The 23,717-nt window shown below is 54.7% G+C and overlaps 3 gene segments (V, D, J or C); all 3 read left to right on the forward strand.

The window, feature by feature from the left end:
* The window catches only part of LOC103745454, a 144,872-nt gene that overhangs the window by 1,214 nt on the left and 119,941 nt on the right, over positions 1–23,717 (forward strand).
* Positions 5,155–9,458, forward strand: LOC103745452 (the record flags this gene model as incomplete). The annotated part of the segment is given in 6 exon segments: positions 5,155–5,469; positions 5,569–5,907; positions 6,348–6,668; positions 6,773–7,105; positions 8,910–9,025; positions 9,171–9,458. Coding segments are annotated over 6 exon segments (1,359 nt in total).
* Positions 9,945–22,768, forward strand: LOC108491519. The segment is given in 6 exon segments: positions 9,945–10,035; positions 11,979–12,278; positions 12,519–12,638; positions 14,757–15,077; positions 22,178–22,338; positions 22,552–22,768. Coding segments are annotated over 6 exon segments (1,002 nt in total).

The following is a 23,717-nucleotide window of genomic DNA, read 5'->3' on the forward strand; positions in this document are numbered from 1 at the left end:
ATGAGCTAGCTAGGCCGGGATGCGTGAGGCTGAGCTGGGCTGAGCTAGGTTGAGCTAGGCTGAACTGGGATGATCCAAGCTGGGCTAGCTGAGCTAAGGTGGGCTGGTAGAGCTGGGATGGGCTGGCTGAGCTGAGGTAGGCTGAGCTGGGTTGAGCTAGGCTAAGCTAGAACGAACCCGGCTGGGCGCTGGGCCAAGCTGGGCTGCCTGAGCTGGAATGAGGTAAGAGAGCTAGTGGGGCCGGGATGTGTGAGGCTAAGCTGGTTGAGCTGGGCTGAGCTGGGGTGATCAGGATGGGCTGGCTGGGCTGAGCTAGGCTGAACTGGAATGAGCTAGGCTGAACTGGAATGAGCTAGGCTGAACTGGAATGAGCTAGGCTGAACTGGAATGAGCTAGGCTGAACTGGAATGAGCTAGGCTGAACTGGAATGAGCTAGGCTGAACTGGAATGAGCTAGGCTGAACTGGAATGAGCTAGGCTGAACTGGAATGAGCTAGGCTGAACTGGAATGAGCTAGGCTGAACTGGAATGAGCTAGGCTGAACTGGAATGAGCTAGGCTGAACTGGAATGAGCCAGGCTGGGCTAGCTGAGCTAAGCTGAGCTGCCTGAGCTGGGATGAGGTAAAATGAGCTAGCTAGGCCGGGATGCGTGAGGCTGAGCTGGGCTGAGCTAGGTTGAGCTAGGCTGAACTGGGATGATCCAAGCTGGGCTAGCTGAGCTAAGGTGGGCTGGTAGAGCTGGGATGGGCTGGCTGAGCTGAGGTAGGCTGAGCTGGGTTGAGCTAGGCTAAGCTAGAACGAACCCGGCTGGGCGCTGGGCCAAGCTGGGCTGCCTGAGCTGGAATGAGGTAAGAGAGCTAGTGGGGCCGGGATGTGTGAGGCTAAGCTGGTTGAGCTGGGCTGAGCTGGGCTGAGCTGGGGTGATCTAGGATGGGATGGCTGGACTGAGCTAGACTGAGCTGGTTAAGCTGGGCTGAGCTGGCCTAAACTAGGCTGGACTACCTGAGCTAGGCTGAGCTGGTTGAGTTGGGCTGAGCTGGAACGAGCCAGGCTAGACTAGCTGAGCTGGGCAGGGCTGGCTGAGAGGTAGGCTGAGCTAGGCTGAGCTAGGCTGAGCTAGGCTGAGCTGGGCTGAGCTGGGGTGATCCAGGATGGGCTGGCTGGGCTAAGCTAGGCTGAGCTGGAATGAGCTAGGCTGAACTGGAATGAACCAGGCTGGGCTAGCTGAGCTAAGCTGGGCTGCCTGAGCTAGGATGAGGTAAGATGAGCTAGCTAGGCCGGGATACGTGAGGCTAAGCTGGTTGAGCTGGGCTGAGCTGGGCTGAGCTGGGGTGATCCAGGATGGGCTGGCTGGGCTGAACTAGACTGATCTGGAATGAGCCAGGCTGGGCTAGCTGAGCTGGGATGAGCTGGGCTGAGCTAGGCTGAGGTGGAATGAGCCAGCCTGGACTACCTGAGCTAGGTTGCTGGTTGAGCTGGTTGAGCTGGGCTGAGCTGGGCTGAACTAGGCTGAGCTGGGCTGAGGTGGGGTGATCCAGGACGGGCTGGCTGGGCTGAGCTGGGCTGAGCTGGAACGAGCCAGGCTGGGCTAGCTGAGCTGGGATGAGCTGGGCTGAGCTAGGCTGAGGTGGAACAAGCCAGGCTGGACGGACTACCTGAGCTAGGCTGAGCTGGTTGAGCTGGGCTGAGCTGGGCTGAGCTGGAATGAGCAAGGCTGGGCTAGCTGAGGCAAGCTGAGCTGCCTGGGCTGAGATGAGGCAAGTTGAGCTGCCTGGGCTGAGATGAGGCAAGCTGAGCTAGCTGGGCCAGTATGCCTGAGGCTGATCTGGGCTGAGCTGGAGTGATCCAGGATGGGCTGGCTGGGCTGAGCTAGGCTGAGCTGGAATGAGCTAGGCTGAACTGGAATGAGCCAGGCTGGGCTAGCTGAGCTAAGCTGAGCTGCCTGAGCTGGGATGAGGTAAAATGAGCTAGCTAGGCCGGGATGCGTGAGGCTGAGCTGGGCTGAGCTAGGTTGAGCTAGGCTGAACTGGGATGATCCAAGGTGGGCTAGCTGAGCTAAGGTGGGCTGGTAGAGCTGGGATGGGCTGGCTGAGCTGAGGTAGGCTGAGCTGGGTTGAGCTGGCTGGACTGAGCTAGACTGAGCTGGTTAAGCTGGGCTGAGCTGGGCTAAGCTAGGCTGGACTACCTGAGCTAGGCTGAGCTGGTTGAGTTGGGCTGAGTTGGAACGAGCCAGGCTAGACTAGCTGAGCTGGGCTGGGCTGGCTGAGAGGTAGGCTGAGCTAGGCTGAGCTGGGCTGAGCTGGGCTGAGCTGGAACGAGCCAGGCTGGGCTAGCTGAGCTGGGATGAGCTGGGCTGAGCTAGGCTGAGGTGGAATGAGCCAGGCTGGACGGACTACCTGAGCTAGGCTGAGATGGTTGAGCTGGGCTGAGCTGGGCTGAGCTGGAATGAGCGAGGCTGGGCTAGCTGAGGCAAGCTGAGCTGCCTGGGCTGAGATGAGGCAAGGTGAGCTGCCTGGGCTGAGATGAGGCAAGCTGAGCTGGCTGGGCCAGTATGCCTGAGGCTGATCTGGGCTGAGCTGGAGTGATCCTGGATGGGCTGGCTGGGCTGAGCTAGGCTGAGCTGGAATGAGCTAGGCTGAACTGGAACTAGCCAGGCTGGGCTAGCTGAGCTAAGCTGAGCTGCCTGGGCTGAGATGAGGCAAGCTGAGCTGGCTGGGCCAGTATGCCTGAGGCTGATCTGGGCTGAGCTGGAGTGATCCTGGATGGGCTGGCTGGGCTGAGCTAGGCTGAGCTGGAATGAGCTAGGCTGAACTGGAACTAGCCAGGCTGGGCTAGCTGAGCTAAGCTGAGCTGCCTGGGCTGAGATGAGGCAAGCTGAGCTGGCTGGGCCAGTATGCCTGAGGCTGATCTGGGCTGAGCTGGAACGAGGAAACCTGAGCTAGTTGGGCCAGGATACATGAGGCTGAGCTGGGCTGAGCTGGAACGAGCCAGGCTGGCCTAGCTGAGCCAAGCTGGGCTGCCTGAGCTGGGACGAGGCAACCTGAGCTAGTTGGGCCAGGATACATGAGGCTGAGCTGGGCTGAGCTAGGTTGAGCTAGGCTGAACTGGGATGATCCAAGCTGGGCTAGCTGAGCTAAGGTGGGCTGGTAGAGCTGGGATGGGCTGGCTGAGCTGAGGGAGGCTGAGCTGGGTTGAGCTAGGCTAAGCTAGAACGAACCGGGCTGGGCGCTGGGCCAAGCTGGGCTGCCTGAGCTGGAATGAGGTAAGAAAGCTAGTGGGGCCGGGATGTGTGAGGCTAAGCTGGTTGAGCTGGGCTGAGCTGGGGTGATCAGGATGGGCTGGCTGGGCTGAGCTGGGCTGAGCAGGGCTGAGCTGGGCTGAGCTGGGCTGAGCTGGGGTGATCAGGATGGGCTGGCTGGGCTGAGCTAGGCTGAACTGGAATGAGCCAGGCTGGGCTAGCTGAGTCAAGCTGAGCTGCCTGAGCTGGGATGAGGTAAACTGAGGTAGCTGGGCTGGGATGCGTGAGGCTGAGCTGGAATGAGCCGGGCAGGGCTAGCTGAGCCAAGCTGGGCTGCCTGAGTTAAATTGCAGTAAACTGAGCTAACTGGGTCTGGATGAATGAGGCTGAGCTGGGATGAGCTGGCTGTGCTGTGCTAGGCTGAGCTGGGATGGGCCAGGCTGGGCTAGCTAAACTAAGCTGGACTCGTGGAGCTGGGCTGATCCAGGATAAGTGAGCTGGGCTGAACTGGGTTCAACTAGGCTAAACTGGATGAGCTGGGCTAGGCTAGCTAAACTGAGCTGGACTGAACTAATCTGAGCTCAGATAAGCTGAGCTGGAATGAGCCACGATGAACCAGGCTAAGTTGTGCTAGAATGAGCTGAGCCCAGATGGAGAAGAGATAAACCAGATGAGCTGAGCTGGCCTGAGCTGGGCTGGCTGGCCTGAGCTGGGCTGGGTTAAGATAAACTGGTCTGAGCTGGGCTAAATGAAGCCAAACTGAGTTAGGTTAGGATGAACCAGCTGGAATAAGCCAGTATAAACCGAGCTGGGCTGAGTTAGCTAGGCTGAGCAGGACTGGGCTGGGTTGGGTTGGTTTAGGCTGTGCTGCTCTAGATACTGGGCTGACCTGGACTGAGCTAGGCTGAGCTGAACTGGGTTGAGTTTAGCTAGGCTAAACTGGGCTGAGCAGGATGGGGCTGGATTGGATTGATGTAGGCTGTGCTGCTCTGGGTACTGGGCTGAGCTAGAATGCACTGGGCTAAACTGGACTGAGGTGGGCTAAGCTTTGCTCGGCTAACCTGGGCTGAGCAGGATGGGGCTGGATTAGATTAATCTAGGTTGTGCTGCTCTGGGCACTGGGCTGATCTGGGCTGGATCAGCTTGGCTAAACTAGCTGTGTTAGGCTGAAATGAGCTGGTCTGTCTTGACTTGAGCAGGGCTGGGCGGAGTTGGGCTGAGCTGAGCTACACTGGCTTGAGCAGGGCTGAGCTAGGCTGGACTTCACTTGCTGTTTGGTTCTGGATGTTGTTCTGGACAGATCTTGTGTTAAGATGGAATGACAAACTGACTCCATACTAGGTCCCTGCCCTCCATAGCCCACCTTCCACCTACCCCACATAGGCCTTGTGGGGAGGCTTCAGAACAACCGTAAGTGTGACTTCTGGGTGTATAGGTTCAGACTTCACGTGCTGACACGAAGCCTGACTCCTTTGCTCTGAGATTAGAATGCTAGTCTCTTGATGGATGTCTCAGAGGGAAGCAGAGCAGGGCAGACCCAAGCCTGCATGAAAAGCCAGGTTCTAGGCCTGCCAGGAGAGTAGGTATCAGTGCTCATGGAGCTGGCTGAAGATGGCCGAAGGGCCAGATCCACCTGCTCCAGCAGGTACCTCTCCTCTGTCTACCCACGCTTCCAAAGTCATGCTACTATAGCAGGAGGAGGCTGGAGGGGGCTCTGTAGTCCCACAGCGGCCCCAATCCAGTATGCACTGCCTCCTCTGCAGCCCCACAGTAGCCCCACACCAGTGTCTAACCCTCCTGCCATGGGAGCAGCAACCACAGGGCCATGGAAGTGTAAACTGAGCCCCTGACTGGCAGGGGCAAGACGACACCTTCTCACCCCTCCGTGTTTCTCTTTCGTCCCTCTTGGGTCCCCAGCAAGTCAGTCCTCCCCAACTGTCTTCCCCCTCGTCTCCTGCGAGAGACCCTTGTCTGATGAGAATCTGGTGACCATGGGCTGCCTGGCACGGGACTTCCTACCCAGCTCCATCTCTTTCTCCTGGAACTACAAGAACGGCTCTGAGATCCTCCAGGGCGTCAGGACCTTTCCAACACTGCTGTCGGGGAACAAGTACATGGCCGCCTCGCAGGTGTTCCTGTCCCCCAAGGACTTCATGGCGGGCTCAGATGACTACCTGGCATGCAAAGTCCGGCATGGCAACAACAACAGAGACCTGCATGTGTCCATTCCAGGTAAGAGCCCGCCCCTCCCTGGAGCGGGCCAGGGCCCTGCACGGCTCAGGGGGAGCAGGTTTGGACCAGGCTGGCTGACACCCTGCCCTTTCCTTCCAGAAATCTCAAACATTCCCCCCAATGTGAATATGTTTGTTCCACCTCGTAATGCCTTCTCTGGCCCTGCACCACGCTTGTCCAAAATCATCTGCCAGGCCACCAACTTCAGTCCCAAGAAGATCACAGTGTCCTGGCTACGAGACTGGAAACCTGTGGACTCCGGCTTCACCACAGAGAAGGTGACTGCCGAGCCCAAAGGACCAGGGCCCCTGACCTACAAGGTCACAAGCTCACTGACCATCACCGAGACCGACTGGCTGAACCTGATTGTGTACACCTGCCGCGTGGATCACAATGGGTTCACCATCTTGACGAACGTGTCCTCTACCTGTGCTTCCAGTGAGTGGCCCGTCCTAAGCCCAATGCCCACCCCTCCCAGGCCAGGGCAACCCTCCCATAGGTATAGCTGATCCCACCCAGATCTGTTCCCTGAGCCTTGGCTTCCCAGAGCGGCCAAAGGCAGGGACAGGGGGCAGCAGGGGCTAAGGGTCAGTTGGGGACCCAGGATCGTCCCTTAAGCAGGACCTCAGAAGCTCAGAAAATCAGTTGGAATTCTTGGGGGGAGCTAAACTTTTCTCTGACTTTACAATTAACCAGTTGCTAACACCCGTGCTCTCTTGACAGCTGGTCCACCCACAGACATCCTAGCCTTCCCCATTTCCTATCCCTTAAGCAGGACCTCAGAAGCTCAGAAAATCAGTTGGAATTCCTGGGGGGAAGCTAAACTTTTCTCTGACTTTACAATTAACCAGTTGCTAACACCCTTGCTCTCTTGACAGCTGGTCCACCCACAGACATCCTAGCCTTCCCCATTTCCCCCTCCTTTGCTGACATCTTCCTTACCAAGTCAGCCAAGCTGTCCTGCCTGGTCACAAATCTGGGTTCCTATGAGAGCCTGAACATCTCCTGGGCTCGCCAAAGTGGTGAGGCACTGAAAACCAGCATCAAACTCTCCGAAAGCTACTCCAACAGCACCTTCAGTGCCAGAGGTGAAGCTACCGTTTGTGTGGAGGATTGGGACAGCAGGGAGGAGTTCACATGCACCGTGACCCACCGGGACCTGCCTTCGCCACTGAAGAAGACGCTCTCCAAGCCCAGGGGTAGGCGTGGCTCCCTTCCCCTCTGCTCCCAGGGCCTTCCCTCCACCTCACTGGGAGGGCAGGTCCCCGTCGACCCCCATGCTCACCACCCTCTCTCCTCACAGAGGTGGCCAAGCACCCACCCGCCGTGTACCTGCTGCCACCAGCCCGAGAGCAGCTGATTCTGAGGGAGACAGCCACAGTTACCTGCCTGGTGAAGGGCTTCTCTCCTCCAGATGTCTTTGTGCAATGGCTCCAAAGGGGGCAGCCCTTGTCCTCGGACAAGTATGTGACCAGTGCCCCGATTCCCGAGCCTCAGGCCCCAGGCCTCTACTTTGCCCACAGCGTGCTGACAGTGACGGAGGAGGAATGGAATTCCGGGGAGACCTACACCTGTGTTGTGGGCCACGAGGCCCTGCCCCACATGGTGACCGAAAGGACCGTGGACAAGTCCACTGGTAAACCCACCCTGTACAACGTGTCTCTGATCATGTCTGACACAGCTGGCACCTGCTACTGACCATGCTAGCCCCCTACCAGGCAGGCTCTGGGGGTCCAGTCGCTCTGTTTGTGCAAACTAAACTGCGTCAGAGGAGTAAGATGTTGCATTTTATAAAAATTAGAAATAAAAAAATCCATTCAAAAGTTGCCGGTTTTGAGTGTGCAATGCTCCTGCCTGCCCTGCCCACACCCTGCAGTCCCTTCCCTCTGCCTGCCAACTCTCTGCCTCTGTGTGAACTCGGGGGGACGCATACAGACGAACAGCACAGGCCTGCTGTTCTCTAGCTGTTTTCAGAACTATAGTTGGAAGCTCGGCCACTCTGGTGCGGGCAGTATTCAAGCATATGCAGTTACTCTCAGATAGACATGCACTCAACACACATATGTGGACACACATAGCCACAAACACCTTCAGAGACACATAAACAGACACCAATACATGTGGACATGTACACACTAATACATGGCCAGACATGGCACACAGCTATGCATACATATGCATGCATACACGCACATGTAAGTGGACTGTGGGCCCAAGTACCTCTAGTAGATGCTCCGTCCTCTCTAGCTGTCACTCCCTATACCAGGCTGTCTCCAGGGCTTCCTGCCCAGGGGGTTCTCCTGTCCTTCTGTCTCTGTATGAGGGTGCTTCTGTGACACAGTCCAGCTTGGACTCTGACCAGGGCCATTGTCTCCAAGGTTTGCAGCCCAGAGAGCCCACGCTGGGCTGGGTCACTGCAGCTTTGCAGAGAGCCCAGCCTATGTTCAGGGGAGGTAGCCAGCCCCAGGGACAGAGTGTGCCCTCTTGTCCCATCAGTGTAGGACAGCAGATACCCCAGTGCCCACCTATGATAGAACCAAGATTTGGGCTGTGTCCAGACAGAGCAGGTTATTCAGGCCTGTCCCAGGGCTACCCTTGACTGTGCCTCTGTTAACAAGACATCTCAGAAGATGAGTCCCACTCACACCCACCCTACTCCCCAGCCTAGAGTGCAGAAGGCATACAATAATTGCCCAGTGGAGGCTGAGGGTCATTGACAAGGGTCACAGGAGCCCCTGAGGCCTCCCCACCCAAAACACTTCCTCCCTGGGTCTACATCCTGGACACTCTCTGTATTCTTGGCCCTTTATGGCCTGTACCTCAGACACCACCAAGGGTTCATCCAATGCAGAGGCCACAGGCCCTAGTGAATGCTCTGATCCTACTGTCTCTCTCAGGTGTCTGTTTGTCCCCTGATACCAAGACCCATCAGTGTTGGTAAGGTAGGACAAGCCACCCAAAAGAACTCTGCTCAAAGAGAGACCTGGGATGCCAGAGTCCTTCCCAGAAAGTGAGGAGGGTGCAGCCCCAGGCTCCCTCCTGCTCCCATCCCCCAAACTTAGGAGACAGAGTACCCCACCTAGATTCTCAGTCTAAGTGACCCTGTGGTACGACCCGCTTAGGGAAAGTTCAGGATGTACCAGCGCCACTCTGCTAGGGTTCCTGCCTCTGCCCTCATCCCATGTCCCTATGCTGCACCCATCTTGCTTGCTTTGCTACTTCAGGGCTCCTGGGACAAGGTCCCAGTGACATTTCAGTGACCTGTGCTACGCTTCTGTCCAGCCTGAGCTGTCAGGGACAGGGTGGGGGCATTCCACGCTGGCTGAGGCTCTCCAGACCCAACAGAAGTCAGTTCCCAGCTCTCAGGCACATGGTAGGCAGGTGCTCAGCTGCCCTAGGACTCGGCTTGACCCTCCCTCCCTCCGTGTGTCCCTTCACAGAGGGGGAGGTGAACGCCGAGGAGGAGGGCTTTGAGAACCTGTGGGCTACCGCCTCCACCTTCATCGTCCTCTTCCTCCTGAGCCTCTTCTACAGCACCACCGTCACCCTATTCAAGGTAGTGTGGCTGTGGGGCCTCGGAGGACACAGGGAACCGACACAGAGGAGGGTGCCAGGCTAGAAGGCAGGCTCCCCTGTCCTCGCTACCCCGCCTCTGCTCCCTAAAGGAGGACAGCCATTCACATTGTCTCTGTCACCTGCAGGTGAAGTGATTGAGACTCACGCATGGAAAAGCGCCGGGGACCAAGAGACCCATCCACAGGGGCACTACCGCTACCTCTGGGCCTGGGGTGGACCAGCCTGTGTGGCCAGTAACCTTGTTCCTACGTCTTCACTGTGTTGCCCTCCAGCCTTGAGTGCTGAGATGGGCTTCTTTCTAGACTGGACAAAAGCCTTGCCAACCTGTGCAGCTTGCAACAGTGTCTGCTCCGCACATGGCTGTGTTATGTACACATGTTACTTAGAAATAAATACTTTATCTTGTGAACTCACTTCATCATGAAGGAATTTGTTTTATTACCAAACCTTTCCTCCTGTGTTGACACCCTGAGGTGTGACCTAACCCTAAAGAGAACATGGGGAGGGGAGCCATCAGAAGGGGCTTTCAGGGAGTAGACAGGAGGACCCACGGATGGGAACGCAACACGGGCAGCCAGTGGCAGCTCTGTCATGTCCACCCTGACGAAAGGAAGGAAGCCAGGCAGACAAAATTCCAGGCCTAATCTCCCCAAAATGATCAGAACCTGGAAATTGGCTTCAGGCCTGGCAGGGGTGCCTAGCACTCCACCCCACTATCTCTGGCTGGTGTTGTTCAGGAAGCCTGGGTACTTTGGGTCTTGTTCCAAACATGTGTGGCATGTTTTGTGTGCCTTGGAGACTCAAGGGCGGCCTTGGAGTCCTCCAAGGGGGGGTGTGCCCCTCCTGCAGTGTGTCAGGCACCATGCACTGCAGACAGCTGTCCTTGGTCACCCGAAGTCATGGATGTGGACAGGAGTGTGGTAGTCAAAGGAAAGCTTTCTGGCAAAGTGGTGTCTCAGTGCATCTGGGCTGCCACAACAAGTGTTGCTGGTCAGGTGGCCTGGTCAATGGTACATGTGTCTCAAGCCTCTCAAGGCTGGAGGTATGAGATCAAGGTGCCAAAAGATTACTTCCTGTTGAGGGTGGCTTTCTGGTTTGTGGTTGGTACCTCCTCACTGTGTGGCAAAGGGAGAAAGGGGTCTTTCTGGGTTCTGTCTCCTTCGGTTACTAATCACCCAATCACCTTCCAAAGGCCAAACCTGCTAATGCCATCGCCCTGGGGGGGTTAGTCAAAAGCTCAGGGATTCAAACCCTCCGTCTGTGGCAAATGTTGGGAGGGTGCAAAGGAATCGGAGAAAGTCTCTGTAGTCACTCAGGAAGGGCAGTGGGGGCAGAGCAAGCGTGGAAAGGAAGGGGAGCTGGGTCAGAGCTGTACTTAAACTCAGAGTTGGAAGCTCTGCAAACAGGAGGCGAGGGCGGTGTTGAGAGCTCCCTTGCTCATGGTGTGGACAACTGGTGAAGTCCACAGGCATGGGAAGTCTGTGGAGAGAAGATTCAAGACAGGACGTGAGAGAGGACAGCAGGTAGAAGGGGCTGTGGAGACGCCAGAGCTTTACACAGGGTCGTTGAGCGAGCATCTGAGATGACACCTTGGTGATGGCCACTGTCTTGAGTTGGGTTCCAGGGCAGGGGGATAGCTTCGGGGTGCAGAGAGCAGCAGGACCTCGCTGGGTAGCCCTTGTAGAGATATCAGGGCCCATCATCCAACTCCAGGTTCACTTTAGGCATCGTCAGCTCAGCACCCCAATACATCATCTATTAGTTCCCGTGGGCTGCTGGGATAAAGCCCCATAGACAGCAGCTTCAGCAGAGGAGCTCTGTTCTCTCCAGTTCTAGAGGCCGGGAGTCTGGGATGCACAGTCCGCAGGCCGGGGCCTCTGTGTCGCAGGAAGAAGCTGTCCCAAGCCTCGCCCAGCTCTGAGGTCATGGCAGTCAGCGGGATCTTGTAACAGCAGTGCCTCCACTGCTGTTTGACCTTCACGGCTTCCCCTTCTTGTGTGTCTGTCTACAACGTACATCCTTTTCCAAGACCTGCTGGGCTAGATGTCCACCCGATCCAGCTCCAGCTTGTCTCAACTGGAGTCTACCTGCCATGACCTCAGAAGTGGGCGAGGCTTGGGACAGATTCTTCCCGCGGCACAGAGGCCCCAGCCTGTGGACTGTGCATCCCAGACTCCCGGCCTCTAGAACTGGAGAGAACAGAGCTCCTCTGCTGAAGCTGCTGTCTATGGGGCTTTATCCCAGCAGCCCACGGGAACTAATAGATGATGTATTGGGGTGCTGAGCTGACGATGCCTAAAGTGAATCTAGAGTTGGGTGATGGGTCCTTACATCCCCACCACAGATGCTGGTACTCTGGGCTTAGAACTTCAACATGTGAATCAGTGAGGGACACAGTTTACCCCATGACCATACCTATCCCCTCCACGTGTGAGGTAGGAGACCAGGCATAGCTGACATCCCAGAACCTCAATGAGAAACAAGAGTGTTCCAGAGGGACCTAAGGTGTGGCTTGAAGAAGAGAGTGAAGACACTCTGTTCAATACTTTCAGGTTGGGTTAGGAGGCTATAAGGGTAGAGAAGGCTGATCATCCTGCCAGATTCCCAAGACAGTTACAGCCATGGAGGAGGGGCAGGGTCGCTGGTATTTGGAAGAGCAGGAGAGGGATTTCTCTGCAAGGGGTCCATAGAATGGTTCAGAAAAGACATGATGGTGATGGAGAGACGGGAGCCCTCCAAGGCTTACCAAAGGACTTTGAAACCCCTCTCCCCAGCCTGTCTGCAACTATTTTTACCCATCAGGCAGGAAGAGCAATCCTGTAGGCATGGGCTACTTGCCCAGGCCTGCTCTCCCCAGGGCTCTCCCCACTCTGCCCTAGCCCTCCCCTGGTCCCCATCCCCACGTCCTCAGGACCCCACTATTTGTCTTGCAGTTTCTGCCCAGGGGCCATCCGTGTTCCCCACCTCTGAGTGCAAAGTCCCAAAGAGAAACACCTACATGGGCCTGGCCTGCTTGGTGACTGGGTACTTTCCAGAGCCAGTGACGGTCACCTGGGAGCCAGAAACAAGCAACGCAAAGTGGGTGACTTTCCCTTCTAAGAAGAAAGATCAAACCTACATCCTGAGCAGTCAGCTCTCTGTGTTGTCCTCAGAGCTGAACTCCAGCTCACCCAAGTGTGTGGTCTCTCACAAAGCCAGCGGCCAGACCATTGAAAAGACTTTCTCACAGTCTGGTGAGTACCCCTGGACCGTTCAGAAGGTTCCTCCCACAACCTTGCTCAGTTAATCCCAAAGACTAAAGCGAGGCCCCCAGTCCTTGCTCTTAGAGCACCTTCCTTGGCCCCTCCCCCTCCGTACTCGCACACCAGGCCCTCCGTGCTGTGCCCTCCCCTTCCCCTGCCTTCCATTACCCTGGGTACCTCCTCGTACTCAGCTCTCTCACCTTCACTTGTCCACTGCACCTTTGATTCCAGAGTTGTGGAAGACTCGGCCCCACCCTGGACCCATTGTATCTCCCCAAGCAGAGGAGCGTGCCATAGAAGTCACGCCCACTCCCACCAGGGCCAGTCCCACCACCATCAAGGACGTAGAAGGTAAGAAGTCCAGTGCACCTTGGCCCAGCCATCTGTTCAGCCTTCCACTGCCTCCTCCAGAAATCCCTCCATGACTCTTTCCCTGAGCCTTCAAAGCACATCCCAGAGAAGGGAGGGACGCCAAACTGACTTCTGCACCTACTGCAAGCCAGGCCCCACCTAGGTACCACCAGATGCCACTACCCAGTCCTGTGAAGCTATCATCCCTTCTTGAATTAAGGATGAGAGCACACAGGAGCACAGTGAACAGGGCCCACGTGGCCAGTAGGACCCAGGCTCTGTGTGTCTGTGCCAAACTACGGTCTCCTCATAGACACCACAGGCATATCGACCAGGGCAGACAGAAAACAGAGATCAGCTCTGAGATGCTTAAGGGTGTCATGAGAGAGGTCTGGGGCCATGACAGCCAGATCCCAGGACTCACAGAAGAGAAGCTCCCTCTTCAGCTAACCCCTCTTGGCTCTACTGTCTCAGCCAGCCATCCTTACCCAGCCAGCTCAAGAAAGGAGTCTCAACTACAAGTTCTATTTGGAGTTGTTCAATGTCCCTGATTCTTCCCAGCCCTGAGCTCCCATAAGGCCAGTCAGCCTGCAGTACACTGGTCTAGCACAGGTCCCCATGCAACAGAGACAGCCTATGAATTTAATGAAACATTTGTAAACTGCACATCTGACTTAAAAATGGGCAAAGGATCTAAAATGACAATATATGAAAAATACCAGGCACTACTAGTCACCAAAGAAATATAAATTAAAATCACAATGACATCAACTGTCACCTGTTAGACGGGCCACCATCAAATTGTGGTGGTGAGGATGTGGAGCAGGAAGCCCTCACTCTGTGCAGGAAGCAGGCACAGAGCTGCTGAACAGAAGGAGGGTCCTCCAAGGTTAAAGCTAAACCTGCTGTGCGATCCAGGAATTCTGCCTCTGAGTGTAGCTGAGGCAGAGGACACGAAGTCGGCACGGTCCGCACTCCTGTTCACTGCAGGGCTTCACGGCAGCCAAGAAATGCAATCAACCCGAGTGCCCATCAGTGAATGGATGAGGAAAATGTGATGCTTCTATACCGTGAGACTCTATTCTACTGAAGAAAGAAAGAAATCTGCCATTTGCTAGGATGAATCCAGAGGGTAATACATTAACTGAAATGACCCAGATGCCAAAAAGTCCTGCTTCCAAAAAAAATTAATTGAAAGAGATGGAGGAAGAGGAAGGGGAGAGACTCCCAGTTTCTGGCTAACCCTGGGTCTACTGCAGAGCTATAACTCAATAATTTATTGGCTGTCTGCACCCTGAACTGCAGCAATCGTTGCTACAGGAATGCCCTTGAACACTGAGAAACCTCTAAGAGCTGCCAAAAGGCCACTTGGGGATCTGGTCAGAGCTAGAAGAGGCCCACAGGGAGCATGAGGAAGGGAAGGACTTTCTTGGGACCACCAGAGATGGTGCCATTCCCAGAACAGGAAGACGGAGTCCTCATCCTCCCAGCTAAGGGAGGGTCCCAGGCTCCTTGGGAGAGAAGAGAAAAGCCTCCGCCCCTCCAAGGAGGCCATAGCCTGATCGCATGTGCCCCATCAGGGCAAAAGAAGGAGGAGCCCTGCTTCACCCTCACCCACTACTTCCATGGCAATGCCCCCTATACATACACCAGTCAGGCTGGAAGATGAAAAGACTAGAGACTGGCCAGTCCTTCAGGATACAGAGTAAGGAGAACAGAGAGAACAGATGGAGCACCAAAGACATCTAGTCTGCAGTGCATCCCCCCATACTGGCTAGAGTCCACACAGCAACAAGGCCCAGGTCTGCTCAGGGGAACTGGGCAGGCCTGGGGGCTGGACAATGACCCAGAGAAGCACTGTCCCCAGTACAGGCCTTTGCTCACCAAGCCCTAGGAACCCCCACCAGGCAGGGACAGCCCTGAGCTCCAAATGAGGCCTACCCCGACCCTTACCCCAAGACTGCCCAGGGCCCCACTTACCCACAGAGCAGTGTCCAGGCCAGCACCACAGTCAGATGAGAAAGGGGATGTCACTGTCTTCTCACACCACTGAGCTATTCTCTAGTGCCTCCATGCCAAGCACGACAAGCTAATAACAGGCCCAACCTCTCCTTGCAGGGACCATGGCACCCAGCAACTTCTCTGTGAGCTTCCTCACCACAGCCACCCATCCACAGATATCGTGGCTCCTGTGCGAGGTATCCGGCTTCTTCCCGGAAGACATCCGTCTAACGTGGTTGGAGGTCCAAAGCAAGGTGAACCCTTACCAGTTTGCCACCGCACACCCCACCCTCCAGCCTGGGAGCACCACGTTCCAGACCTGGAGTGTCCTACGCATTCCATCCACCTCCAGCCCTTCACTCGCCACTTACACATGTGTGGTAGAACATGAGGCCTCAAAGACCAAGCTCAATGCCAGCGGGAGACCGGAAACTGGTGGTGAGTCAACAGCTTAGGAGGAGTGTCAAGTAGGCACAGGAACAGGAGCCTGAGATGGAGAAGCACTCAGCTGAGTCCAGGGAGGAGGAGCCTGGGCGGTGTCTGGGAAGGAAGAGGAGTAGTGCAGTCCATCTGGGGAGGAGAGGTCTGGGCTGTCTGGGGAAGGAGAACACTGCTTGTCTATTTTAATTCAGAGGAAAGAACTATGCAACACTTCGCCCCTTCCTATAACTCACATTCTTTCCACCTCCTCTTCCATGATGTCCCCTGAACCTTGGAGGCAGGAATATAGATGTTTCTCTATTTTGGGGGAAGCACTATTCCAAGATGCAGTCACTTATTCTCAGCAGCTTAGCCAAGTAACCACTGCCCACTGGGAATCTAGGTTTCCCTCCAGGAATGAGGCAGACAGCAGTGGTGTTTCTTGCACATAAATGCCAATGTTTAGAAGTCTTACAAGTACATTCATTTAACAAAACAACAGCACTTACTTCCACACTGTGGCCTATGACCGCCCCAGCCACAGGCTTTTTCCCTGGCATACTGTAACAAACGTGAATTCCCTACTGTGGAACAGGCCTTAAATCCAATAGGAAAATTGTTGGTTGCACCCATGACAATTGTGCCATAACTGGACCAGTAAGCATACCTCACATGGCTTCTGAGAGTGCCTTTCCCACCCACACAGGACAGCTTCTGTATTTAAACTCTTTAGCTCCTGTTTTAATAACCCATTCTTTCTTTCAGTCAGCCCAGCCCCTGTTGAGTTGTGAGACAGGTAAAATCATCATTGGACCTGGCAGTTCTCATCCCAGGGAACATCAGTGTTTGTTACGTGACTACTCCTGTCACTATCAATTCTCTATGGGTTCCCATACATAACACTGAGTTGGCTAAGACCCTTGATCATGGTTTTTCCCATTGTTTGCCTGCATATAAATGTTTGGGAAAGGCTTATGGCCTATCCACATAGGTGAGGACATATTTACATCCCTCACTGACAGGCATAGGACCTATGAAGTCCACCTGCCAATCACATATGAGATAGGTTGACTTATATATTTGCCCCATCATGCATTCATCTCCTGAGGCCATAATCAGGACCATATCTCACGTTTGGACAGCATACAGAATATCAGAATGAAGTTTTCACTATTTTCCAGCCTCCAAAGATGCACAAGCACAGGCTTTCTGTCTAGGAATTCTAGCTCATCACAAATCTTGTTCATTTGCTTTTCAGTGACCTGAAGAGACCCACCCCTTTCCCCTTTCTTCATCTCTTCCTGAATGCCTCAGCACCTCACATTCACAACTTTACATGGTTGTCTAAATCATTAAGGTCTACCAGGTCCTCTCCTCCCTCTTAAAGATCACATGAGGTTGAGCTAATTCACGAAAGCCCCATGACAGTCTTGAGTCCCTGCTGACTCTATCTCCTCAACTCTCCAGTGAACACAGTGCTACTCAGCTCAGTGAACTGCATGTTAAACACCACTTCTCAATACGTGTTTCCTTCAGTAATGCCTTCCTAGCTCTACTGCCTTTCAGTCCCTCATGGTCATGGGGACTCCAGCCAGTGATAGCCAAGTGTCCATAATGTGTCCCAGGTCATGGGGACTCCAGCCAGTGATAGCCAAGTGTCCATAATGTGTCCCAGGTCATGGGGACTCCAGCCAGTGATAGCCAAGTGTCCATAATGTGTCCCAGGTCATGGGGACTCCAGCCAGTGATAGCCAAGTGTCCATAATGTGTCCCAAGTTTTTGTAGCCCAGAAAGAGCTTTTGAGCACAGGTGTAATTTGTACCTTCTCTTCCATGAGGCACCAATTTCCACTGAGTTGCCTCAGATAAGGCCGTCCTTGACTCGAGGAAGGATGAATAGTTACATTTCCCAGTTTCTCCACCTTAGTGGTACTCAGCTGATCCCATCCTCTCCCCATGCCCCACAGTTTCACGATCCAGGCTGAGAGACTCGTCTTTCCTGTCCGTCCTCACTCTTATTTTCCCTGTGGTTTCCAAGTTTCAGATCTCAGGAAAGCCTCTTAAGTATCTATCTAATCTCTACACTTTCCTTTTCTCTCTACCAACCCTAGAAAACAGCAAGAGGCCTCTGCTCTCATCTCTTTTCCTCCGTGTCCAGGATACTATCTGCATGTCTTCCCCTCCCCCATACCCTTCCTTCACATACCATAGCTGCTGTTTTCAGGGACTGCAATATATTCTCTCATCTGACAGTCATTTAAGGGGCAACCTTATGCTTACGTAGCACATCCAGTTCCTTAAGGAGCCTTGCCACCCTATGCCACATAGAGGAAAACGGTCATCCAGGACTCCCCTCAGAGGGCCCCACTCTCCTCAGACTTGCAGGTCCTGTCACCCACAGCAGGGAGCAAGCAACGACCTTTACAAGGAGGCATGCTATCCCATACCACAGGATGAACGGGAGCCATACTGGGAGTGACCCTCAAATGCTTTGCCCTCAGATGCACATCCGATCACCCGTCACACAGACCATGCAACTTCTCCCTAGTCCATCTATGGTTTCCCTGTTCATTTATCAATTGTGTCACATGACTCCCTGGGGAGACATGAACAAAGGCCTTATAAGCCTTAAAACTCTGAGATTCCTGAGCCTTGTAGCTTTCACAAGTTTCCTGAAACTGTGAACCTCCCCCCTCTTTCCAGGAAGGAATCTTTCAATCTGGAGGAAATAGTTACACCACAACACCTGTCCACCTGTCCACACAAGCACACACCAGTGCCCCCAGCACATAGAGCAAGACCCGGGAAGCTCAGTGACTGAGCGCCCATGCCCTGAATGTGGCTGCCCTGTGGTCCTCCTCAGATGCTGGCTTCTCTGATGCCTTCAGACCTGAAGGCACCTCGTTTTCTTTTCTTGTCTACTGGGGAACATGCAGGGCCATAACCCGGGGGTGCTGTGAGCCTTGCATAAGCTAGGGGTAGGGTGCCAGGCAGGCCCCACCAAGGATCTGCTGAGCATGAGTGTGGTGGAATGGAATAGGCTGTGAGGGCCTCTGCAGGCATCGCTACATCCACTCATGATGGCAACCCAGCACAGGGCCTGTAGGTGGGTCCTGTCCCCAAAGTGACCTTCCCGGCCTTGGTCCAAGGCAGCCACACGTCCCCATTTGAACCCTGGCAGTGCCACTGCTTGTCCATCCCCAGGGGCACACAGTCAAGGGGACAGGGTAGGACTCTAGCAGCCATAGGAGGCCAGGCCCAAGCATGCTAATGCCTGCTAGCTCTGGCCCCAGACTTCAAGAGCCTGTTCTGCTGTGTGGTCCCATGATCCTTAGAGCCACAGCAGCGTGAGGGCCTCCAGAGGCCATGCATGCCATCCAGCTGCACTGTACCGGCTAAGAAGCCACAGCTCCGCTCCTCTTGTGCACCTCCCTCCTGTCAGGAAGAGGGAGGCCAGGACTGCCCTAGTGTAGTGGCTCCTTTAGCTCTGAGATGAATCTGGCCTGTGCTTCCATGCTTCCTCCAAAGCACTTTAAGGTTCTCCCTCAGGTGCTTCCACCAAGGGCTCTCCAAAGACCTCTACAGGTCACTCCTTGATCCTAGCGTCAGATCAGCATTGGCCCCCTCCCTCCACACTCAGGCAGCATGCTCAGGAGGCCTAGACATGCACCGTGGTCACCATCCTCTTCAGAAAAGGCCATCTGACATCTGCCTCTCCATCTCCCCTCCTGCGCCCCCTGCTCCTGCCCTTTGGCCCCAGGTCTGCCCCTTCTCCGTGCTTCTCATGTCATAAGATGGCCACATCTGCCTGAGTCCCACCCAGCACCCCTCTGTCACCCCAACTCCTGAGTACCACAAAGATTCTTGCTTCTGTCCACAGGCACATCAGGCCTTAAAAATAGCGCCACTGATCTCCATGCAGCCAGTTCTCCTTCCCACCCATCCATCTCTCCTCTGCCAAGGCAATCTCTTAGATGCCTCATTTCCACACAGAATGTAGAACATTTGTCTTAGTTTGTCTCTCCATTGCTGTGACAAAACACTCTGACCACTACCAACTTGGGGAGGAAAGGTTTATTTTATCTTACATATCCCAGGTCACACTCTGACCACTACCAACTTGGGGAGGAAAGGGTTTATTTGGCTTACATCTCCCTGGTCACAGTTCATCACTGAAGGAGTCCAAGATAGGAACTCAGGGCAGGAACCTGGAGGCAGGAGCTGGAGCACAGGCCATGGAGGAACGCTGCTTACTGCCTTGTTCCCCAGTCCCTGCTCAGCCTGCTTTCTTGTACAACACAGGCTCACCTGTCCAGGGTGGCACCACTCACAGTGGGCTGGGCCCTCCACATCACTCAGTAATCAAGAAAATGGCCCACAGACATGGCCATAGGCCAGCCCAGTGGAGACAATTCCCCAATTGAGGCTCCCTCAACCCAGGTGTGTCAGGTTGACACTAAAGCATCCAGCACAACATTCTATCAGGTGCTCATGACAGGGCAAAAGGAAACCAGCAGCAAACGTAATAGCATAATTTTATGTAAAGCCAGTAGGGAGCTGAGGACTCAGCAAAGGCCAGGTGGCCTAAATGCCCAGGTGAGAAGGGATGGCTGCTCTGCCCTGTTCTGGGCACAGGTAGACAGAGGAGTGGGCCATCTGAAAGAGGACATCAAGAAACCAGCCAAAATTGTAACGAACATCTGGGCTGCAGGAGAGATGGGAACACAGAAGAGCCCCAGACACCAAACTAATCACCACTCACCTACCTGAGAGGGATGGCTGCTCTGCCCTGTTCTGGGCACAGGCAGACAGAGGAGTGGGCCATCTGAAAGAGGACATCGAGAAACCAGCCAAAATTGTAACGAACATCTGGGCTGCAGGAGGGATGGGAACACAGAAGAGCCCCAGACACCAAACTAATCACCACTCACCTACCCACCCACACAGGACACTGCTGAGCAAGCAGCCTCTGGGAGCAGAGCTGGGAGCAGCAGATTGACAGGCTTCTTCCGGTCTCCAAACCCTGCCGGGTGGAGGGGTCTGAGCCTGTCCCGAAACAGAGCAGAAATCAACTCTAGTCCCAGCCCAGTTCAGCTCCCAGTTCCAAACAACAGGATCCCCCCTCCGCCTGATGGAGGAGGGGTATGCCCACTCTGCGAATAATAAACACCTGTACTTCACCCCGAGCTCTACCGTTCATTTATGCACAATGTCTAAAATGTAATCGGCAACTATGAGACATGCAATGAGGCATAGCCAAGACAAAAACCAGTACATGGGATCATGGGGTCAGACCCACAGTGCCCCAAGGAGAAACCCCAGACCTACGAGGGCATCACTGGAACCCAATTTCTCCCACTCGCAGGCCTTCTCAGAGTTGCCCTCCTCACCCAGACACCTTCCAAATTGCTCACTTGTCCGAGGTTTTACCATGTGTGTAGGACTCCACTGACCTCCGCCTGAATCAGATACCCCTCCCAGGAGGCCTGCTGCTCCTGCCCTGGTCTGGGTGGTAATGCTCTGAACTCAGTGGCCATTATGTCCAGCTGTCTGACTGGTCCATTTACTATTCCAGGTGCCTCACACTACCTGAGGCAAACAAAGCTGCTTTTTCCAAATTCTCAGTACGCTATAGAGCAATACTTCTGTAGATCGCAGTAAGAAATGATCACTAGAAAGATGGCGTGACCCTGTGGGACCTGTTCCAAGACCTCCAGCTGATGCCTGAGACTGTGGGTGGTGCCAAGCCCTGTGTCACTGCGGCAGTCAACCTGTGGCCACAGTGGGTCCTGAGTGACCGACAGGCAGGCGGAGCGTGAAGGCCGAACAAAGGGACGCTGGCCCTCCAGGCAGGGAAAGATCCCATCAGGCTGCTCCCCTGAACACTGTCTGATCTGGAACTGGTGAAGTTTCAACTTCATATTCTCTGATGATGGTTGACCATAGGTAACTCTAACTATGGAAACTCTGGAGAGAAGAGACTGCCTGCTGATTTTTTCCTGTGTTAGGACCCCACAGGCTACTGTAAGAGTTTCTGGTTATCACATGATTTCTGCACTTACTGCCTTTGTCCTGTGAAACAGCCCTAGGCCAGCACATCCACCAATTTCACAGTCATTCTGGCTGAGTGCACAGTACGCCTCATACAGCCCCTGTAGACTGAACAACCAGGCAGCCCTGCCACTCCTGCGGTTCCTTCAATTCTTTCCACTGGCCCGGGGATTTCTCACCCTGAGTTAGGGTGTGCTTTCTGCAGAAATGTCTTCTTGGGTCTACACAACAGCCATCCCCAAATGACCTCAGACCACACTCTAGTCTCCGGCTGGGAATTTTATGTATACATTTGGTTATGACATAACCTTCCTTTAAATCTTCAGTCCCTCCTATTGCCTTTAGTAAATAGCCATCCTGGTTAGGATGCTTTCAGATCTCCCATTCTACCCACTCCCAGGGCGGGTTCTTTTCCAGTGGGGGCACCATGCACACTGTTCCGCCTCCTGTTGCCTTTAGTAAATAGCCATCCTGGCTAGGATGCTTTCAGATCTCCCGTTCTACCCTCCAAGGCTCTGTGCCCCCACTCCCAGGGCGGGTTCTTTTCCAGTGGGGGCACCATGCACACTGTTCCCTCTCTTAGTGTGCTGTTCCCTCAGTGGGGGCACCATGCACACTGTTCTCTTAGTGTGCTGTTCCCTTCTCTCTATCTGCTTAACACTGTCTCATCACTGATGCCACATCTCCCTTGACGAGGCCTCTCCTGGCCGTACCTGCCCTAGCAACTACACCTTGGTCTCCTTAACTAGCTCCCACCTCTCTGCCCCCTAAGGTGGCGGCAGCATAGAAGCACTCATAAACAGGCTTGGGTTCAGGTCTATCCACCCGGGTTGCTTTGTGTGAGAGACTCTAGGGCCCAGCAGGATGTGGGGAAGGTGGTTAGCAGGGTCCTGTGGGGAAAAGCAGTTCCTAGGAAGGGAGTAGGCAGTAGGTACTAGTGGGGAGGTCGATGTGTAAAGAGGGCTGTCCGTGGCAGGACTACACCTCGGTTCAGCACACCTGAGGTGGGCGGATAAGGAGAAGCCCTGCTATGGGATGGGGACCTCACAGACACTGGTTCCTCCCCAGGCACAGTCGTCCCCACCATCCTGACCCTGTGGGCCAGGGATGAGCACAGCCCCGACTACACAGACCTGGAGGATGAGAGCGGCCTGTGGCCCACTCTGTGCACCTTCGTGGCGCTCTTCCTGCTCACGCTGCTCTACAGCGGCTTCGTCACCTTCATCAAGGTGGGCCTTCTCCTCTGCCTCAGGGGAGGAGGGTGGCAAGACGCCCTTCGGGGGCATTCGGAGGCGTGTCAGCAATTCGGGGACAGGGCTGCGGGATGTACCAGTCGCCTCTGGGGTATGGACGGTACCCAGTTCATGGGCCCCATTCTGGCTCCTGGGCCCTGCCCAGTCTTCATACTACAGCCCCTGTCTAACCCCAGGGCTCTCTGGCAGGTGAAGTAGCCAAGGAAACCGGCGTCTTTAGGCCTCAGAGAAGGACGCTTTTCCCTCACGGGGATTTCCCTCCATGGAAAGGATGCCCTCCATGACGGAATTCGACCCCAAGCCCTCCTCCCAACGTCCTTCTGTCCATGCAGCCTCCCAGACCCAGGACGATGGACATCCTTGGCTGCAGACGAAACGGGTGCCCCGCTGCCCTGGCCCTGCCTGTCACCACCCCCTGCCTCCCTTGGAGCCAGCTGTGCTTGCTGCAGCCTCGGCCATCCTCACATAAACATGCACCGGTTCCCTTCACCTGCCTCCTACTTCTTTGTCCCCACAGTCTGGATACCGCAGGTTAAAACGCACGAGGGCCTGGGGCCAGCCGTGGACAGGTCGTACTGGAGCGGTACTACTGCCGCACTGAGGAAAACTGTTCTGAGTCAGTGGGTTGAGAGACTCTCTCCCCCTCCCAGGGTACAGTTGTCCTCTCACAGTCCCATGTACAGCTCACACATAAGCATCTATGCACACACACGCATGTGTGCACATCGCTCCCCCTCAAATACACACGCATGCAACACAGGCAGGTGTACATACATACACATGGCTACACACACACACACACACACACACACACACACACACACACATACCAGAGCCTTAGGTGTCAGGAATGGGAATCCTGTTAACCTGCTTGAGGACTAGACATTCCCCTACATTCATATGCCGGCATCCTCATGCTAATGTGATGGCATCAGGAGCTCACAAGTGTGGAGTCCTTGTGACTGGGAGTAGTGCCCTTGCCAAAGAGCCCAGGAAGACCCCTCACTCCTTCCGAGGGTGAGAATACAACGAGACAGAGCTGTCCATGAACATTGAAACAAGTTCTATAGGACACAGAAGCTGCTGGAACCTTCATCTCAGGCTTCCAGTCTAAGAACAGTAAGAAACACATTTTAGTTGTTTATGAGCCACTTGGTTCAAGGTATTTTTGGTAGCCTCTCAAGAAGACTAAGACATCAAGACATCAGTTAACATCCCATGTCATGACAGAGCCTGGATGGGACCCTGGCCATTTCCCCACTCCAGGTGAAGTCACAGGGATACGGGAGGGAGCTCAGAGTCAGCCAACTGCCTGATCTTGGGCCCTATCCTCTGTGGTGGGAACAGGACCTAGG

Source organism: Nannospalax galili, unplaced genomic scaffold (assembly GCF_000622305.1).
Source record: "Nannospalax galili isolate Female #2095 unplaced genomic scaffold, S.galili_v1.0 scaffold2083, whole genome shotgun sequence".
Taxonomy (NCBI): domain Eukaryota; kingdom Metazoa; phylum Chordata; class Mammalia; order Rodentia; family Spalacidae; genus Nannospalax; species Nannospalax galili.